Source organism: Diabrotica virgifera, chromosome 8 (genome assembly GCF_917563875.1).
Source record: "Diabrotica virgifera virgifera chromosome 8, PGI_DIABVI_V3a".
Lineage (NCBI taxonomy): Eukaryota > Metazoa > Arthropoda > Insecta > Coleoptera > Chrysomelidae > Diabrotica > Diabrotica virgifera.
In genome coordinates, this window is record NC_065450.1 from 181,636,715 (window position 1) to 181,642,882 (window position 6,168).

A 6,168-nucleotide genomic window follows, 5' to 3' on the forward strand; every position below is an offset into this window, starting at 1 on the left:
TTGGTTTTTGAAGAATTTATGATTCAGCCAGATTGGATCCGCTCTGCCGATTGAATTAAATGTGAGGTTTTTCCATTTATTATCTTGATTGTTCTTTGTTTATCCTTCATATTTATTTCCTTTCAACAAAGTGCCAATAAATTATTAGATTTTTGAGGATTTTGGGGTTCAATTAAAAATTTTGATTTTGCGCATTGAATAGTTGATTTATAACCTATAATTTTATTTAGCTAAAAAATAATTACTTATTAGATTGATTTGTACACCTTTGTGTGTATGCAAATATGTATTTGAGTTGATTTGGAGTATTAGTTTGTGGAATGCTATACGATTTCTGATTATTATTAGTAGATATTGCTATTATTATTGGATTTATTTAAATATAAATGATTATAGGACCATAGCCAATATTCGGCTAAGTTTGATTATTAGATAAAAGACAGATTTAGATTTGACTTTTATTAGTTGATTGATTAGCGTTGATTTTTGAGTTCGTACAATTAAATAATATTATTTGCTACGTATTTTGATTAATATAAAGCTAAAAATGCCTATGAAAGCTTCTGATTTTCGTCAATTATATCGCAAAAGAGATATAATTGAACAAAGATTAAACAATTTTATTAAATTTATAGAGTCGATGACAAATATCGCGATTAATGATTTAAGCGAAGACCATTTTTCGCAAATAGAATGGAATACTGAAAGAACTGAAAGTTTAGTTACGGAATTTGATGAAATCCAAATGTCAATTGAATTAAATTGTCAGGATCAAGATATTCAGCAAGAGTATGCGAAAAGACAACGATTAGATACTATATTTTCAAAAACTTTGTCTAAAGCAAGAACGATTTTAAAAAGAAAATGTTCCGATTCATCCAGTTCAGAGTCGAAAAGGTTAGATATAAATCATGAATATAGTGGATTAGAAGGTGTCAAATTACCTCCTATTCAGTTACCTGTCTTTCATGGAGACTATTTGACGTGGATTGAGTTTAAAGATACTTTTGAAGGGTTAATTCATAATAATAAAGTATTGGCAGATATTCAAAAATATCATTATTTACGTGCGAGTTTAAAAGGTGATGCATTGAAAATTATACAAAGTTTAGATTTTTCTGCACAAAATTACAATTCTGCATGGCAGACTCTATGCAACAGATTTGACAACTCTCGGATGTTAGTAAACAATCATTTAAAAGCTCTTTTTGAGATTGAAAATTTAAATAAAGAATCTGCATTAGGTCTTAGAAGCATGATAGATTCAGTTAAAAAGCATTTATTCGCTTTAAAATCACTTCAACTACCGACTGAACATTGGGATGCTATTATGGTGTATTTGGTAAGTGGTAAATTGGATAAATTTAGTTCTAGGGAATGGGAAAAAAGAAAAATAGATAATTCTTTGCCAAGTTTAAACGAATTTCTTGAATTCTTGAAGAATCGTGCTGATTTTTTGGAAACTATAGAGTTAAGCAATGTGACAAAACCGGATTATAAATCTAATTACCAAGATAAACGCTCTAGATCTCTGCTAACTAGTAAAAGCAGAAGTTGTAATTTTTGTAAACAAAATCATTTGATTTACCTATGTGAAGAATTTTTTAAACTTTCAGTAGCCCAAAGATGGGATAAAATAAAACAATTAAATTTATGCCGAAATTGTTTATGTACCGGACATTCCTACAAACAATGTAAATCGTTCGGTTGTAAGATATGTAAAGCCAAACACAGTTCTCTTTTACATGAAAATAAACCATCTGATATTCATGTTAAAGAAAACAGTTCAATTAATTTCAACCCGAACAATGATTCCGAGAATGAACCAAATAAAGTTAAGTTGTCAACTAATACTTCAGAAAATAATGTTAATAGAAATGAGATTGTTTTAAAAAATAATTGTTCAAATAATGATTATGTACTGTTGAGTACTGCTAAAGTTAGAGTATATGATAGATACGGAAATACTCATATCGCACGAGTAATCCTAGATTCATGGAGCCAATCATGTTTTATTACAGAGGATTTTCTAAGTAAACTCGATTTAGACACAAATAGAGCAAATATTTGTGTTTCAGGAATTAATAATTCCGTTTCATCTTTAAATAAAAAATGTCAATTAAAAATTGGTTCTATATTAAACAATTTTAAGTCAAATTTACATTACATAGTGGTGCAACAGATTACTGAGAATTTGCCAACTTATACTTTTAATGTCTCAAATTTCTCAATACCCCTTAATATAACTTTGGCAGATGATTCATTTAATGTAAGCAGTAAGGTAGATATGTTACTTGATGCTAGTTTGTTTTGGGATATAATGTTAGATGGTCGCATAGATCTTGGAAAGAATTTACCCTCCCTCCAAAATACTGTTTTTGGTTATATTGTGGTTGGTAAAGTTCCATATCCAACAAAAAATCATATTAGATGTCATTTTTCACAAATATTTAGTAGTGATGATTTACAATTAGAGAAATTTTGGTCTGTTGAAGAGCCAAAGTCTCATATTTCTTATTCAAAGGATGATGTTTATGTTGAAAATCATTTTAAAAATTCATTTTCTCGATCAGAAACTGGTCAATTTATTGTTAAAATTCCCTGGAAGGAACATCCTTCTGTCCTAGGCGATTCTAAACAATTAGCTGTTAAAAGATTATTGTATTTAGAGGATAGATTTAAGAAATGTCCCGAACTTAAAAATGGTTATTTAAATTTCATGAAAGAATATTTAGATTTAGATCACATGTCAATTGATTATAATTTAGATGCGGAAGGCACCACAGAACCTAATTATTTTTTACCACATCATGGTGTTATCAAAAATGAAAGCCTGACAACCAAACTCCGTGTTGTTTTTAATGGTTCTGCCCCATCGACTAATGGGAAGTCATTGAATGATATCCAATATTCAGGACCAGCAATTCAAAATAATATTTTGAGTATTTTGATTAGATTTAGACAACATGCAGTTGTTGTTGTTTCCGACATCAGCAAAATGTATAGGATGATACTTGTTCATCCCGATGACAGAAGAATGCAAAAAATTGTCTGGAGGAATAGTCCTTCTCAGCCAATTTCAATTTATAATTTAAAAACCGTAACATATGGCACTGCCAGTGCGCCATATCTAGCCATTAGGTGTATCCAGCAATTGTCATTTGATAATAAAATCAAGTTTCCTGAAGCAAGTGAAATTATTCTGAGAGATTTTTATGTTGACGATCTCATTACTGGATTTTCAAGTGAGGCTGAAGCTATTAAAAGATGTGATGAAGTGGTCAAAATATTGAAGTCAGCTTGTTTTAATTTAAGGAAATGGTCTTCAAACAGCCAATTGGTATTAGATCACTTTAAAGATTATTCCGATCCTTTAAAAGTACTTAACTTAGGAGATCACGAGTGTATTAAAACTCTTGGTATTCAATGGTCTAGTAAGTTAGATATTTTCAGTTTTCATGTTGAAAACCCTGATCTTTTATCAAAAATAACGAAGCGCACAATGCTTTCTGCAATCGCAAAAATTTATGATCCCTTAGGTTTAGCCAGTTGTTGTATAATCCTAGTAAAAATTATGATTCAATCTCTTTGGTCGTTAAAACTTGATTGGGATTCCGAAGTCTCCTCTGATTTGTGTGATAAATGGAAAAAGTTCCAGTCTAAATTATGTCACTTAAATGATTTAAGAATTCCACGGTGCGTTCTGAGTAATAAACCTAAAATAATTGAATTACATGGATTTAGTGATGCTTCACAATACGCATATTGTGCAACAATTTATGCTCGATGCATTGATTCACAAGGTTCTATAAATGTTCATTTGTTATGTGCTAAGACTAAGGTCGCCCCAGTCAAAATATTGACTATTCCTCGATTAGAATTGTGTGGTAGCTTATTATTGGTCCAACTTATGAAATCTGTTTCAGATTCTGTTACTTTTCAGTACACTCCATATTATTGGTGTGATTCACAAATTGTTTTGCATTGGCTCAATAATGACCCAGCAAACCTTCAAGTTTTTGTTGGAAACCGTGTTGCAGAAATTCAAAGATGTACTACAATTGAAAATTGGAATTATGTTAGCTCGTCTGAGAATCCTGCAGATATTGGTAGTAGAGGAATTTTGCCAGACCAATTAGCTCACTGTAAGCTCTGGTTTAATGGCCCTCAATTTTTATCAACAGATTTTGATAAAACTAAGTTCTATGATTTACTTGATATATCAAACCTTCCTGAAATGAGAAAGAAATCTAAGGCATTAGTTTCTATAAAAAATGATTTTAATTCACTTTTTTATAAATACTCGAATCTGAACAAATTAATTAGAATTATGGCTTATTGTAGAAGATTTGTTAATAATTCAAAGTCAAAGTCTAATAGTAGAAGTTATGGCCCGATTTCAGCAATCGAATTTACCTGATTCAGAGGTTTTTCTTGTTAGATTAGCTCAGACAGAAAGTTTTGTTGAAGAAATTTCATTATTAAATAACGGTAAAGACCTTTCGTCAAAGAGTAGATTATTACCTTTAACGCCTTTTCTAGATGAAACTGGATTATTGAGAGTAGGAGGACGTCTTAGAAAATCTTCTAGGAATTATGATGGGAAACATCCCTTACTATTAGATAAGATTCATGTTTTAAGCAAACTAATATTGAGACATGAGCATGTGCAACTTCAACATGCAGGTCCACAACTCTTGTTAGCGACAGTTCGTCAAAAATTTTGGATAATTGCGGGAATGTCCCTAGCTAAAACAGTTGTAAGGAATTGCATTAGATGCTATCGGTTTAAACCCAAACCTGGTTCTACGATTATGGCTGATTTGCCAGAACATCGTGTTAATATATCACAACCTTTTTTCATAACTGGATTAGATTACGCAGGGCCAGTTACATTAAAGGATAGAAAAGGTCGCGGATGTAAAACGTATAAAGCGTACATATGTTTATTTATTTGCTTTGCCACGAAAGCAGTACATTTAGAATTAATTAGTTCTTTGACATCTGAAGCTTTCATGGCAGGCCTTAGAAGATTTGTTTTTAGACGCGGTAAACCCGGGCATCTGTATTCAGATAACGGTACAAGTTTTGTAGGTGCCAAAAATGAACTAAAAATTTTGTATGATTTCATTAGAAAATCAGAGGATGAAATTGTCACCTCTTGCGCAGCTCAGAATATTATATGGCATTTCATTCCTCCTAGTACTCCAAATTTCGGGGGATTATGGGAAAGTAATATAAAAGGGGTAAAATATCATTTATCTCGTATTATTGGTCAAACCCTTCTAACTTATGAAGAATTCTGTACATTTTTAATTCAGATTGAAGGCACTTTGAATTCACGTCCTTTATATGCTCTATCATCTGATCCTAACGATTACACTCCTTTAACTCCCTCACATTTTTTAATCGGAAGACCGATGACCGCTGTCCCTGATCATACGTTTCAAGGAGAGATAAAAATAAACCAATTGTCCAGATTCCAACTGATTCAGAAATTGTTGCAAGACTTTTGGAAGCAATGGTCAAAGATTTACCTGAATGATCTCCAACAACGTCATAAATGGAGAAGTAGTACTTCCACCATTCAAGTCGGATCTTTAGTGCTCTTAAAATCTGACAATTTGCCCACTTGTCAGTGGCAGTTAGGAAGAATAGTGTCTGTTCACCCTGGTGATGATGGTGAAATTCGAGTGGTAACTGTTAAAACCGCTCATGGACTTTATAAACGAGGAATAACTAAAATTTGTCCATTACCATTAGCTGAGACTTGTTTCTAGTGTTCCTCATTAACTTAGGTGATTTGTGTTTGAACGGTCTTGGAGCTGTTCAAGGCGGGGAGTATGGACGAAAAGTATTATTTATTATTGGATAGACAGTTCCGCCCTTGCTCAATGACGGGAAAAAACAAGCATCAAAAATACACAACATATATTTGTCAGATTGTCATTAAAATTATTAGATTGATTGTCATAATATAAAATCACATTTTTTAACAATTTGTAATTAATTTTTTAGCTGAATACGAGAAGTTTTTTAATATAATATATTACAGTCCATTCTATCAGAAGTTTGTCCATAACAAACATTTTGAGTCCAATAAATCACAAAAACCTAAATTAAAAAAATAAAAAACAACTATTTCTAAGAAACTAAACAATGACTAAA

The 6,168-nt window shown here is 31.5% G+C and overlaps 1 protein-coding gene across 1 annotated transcript; it reads left to right on the forward strand.

Annotated features, from left to right (window-relative positions):
* The first annotated feature begins 547 nt into the window (after positions 1-547).
* LOC126890319 (uncharacterized) lies at positions 548-5,875 on the forward strand. Its single transcript, XM_050659183.1, has 2 exons — positions 548-2,033; positions 5,781-5,875. Exons 1-2 carry the CDS (start codon positions 548-550, stop codon positions 5,873-5,875), a joined length of 1,581 nt encoding a protein of 526 aa, XP_050515140.1.
* The last annotated feature ends 293 nt before the right edge of the window (positions 5,876-6,168 follow it).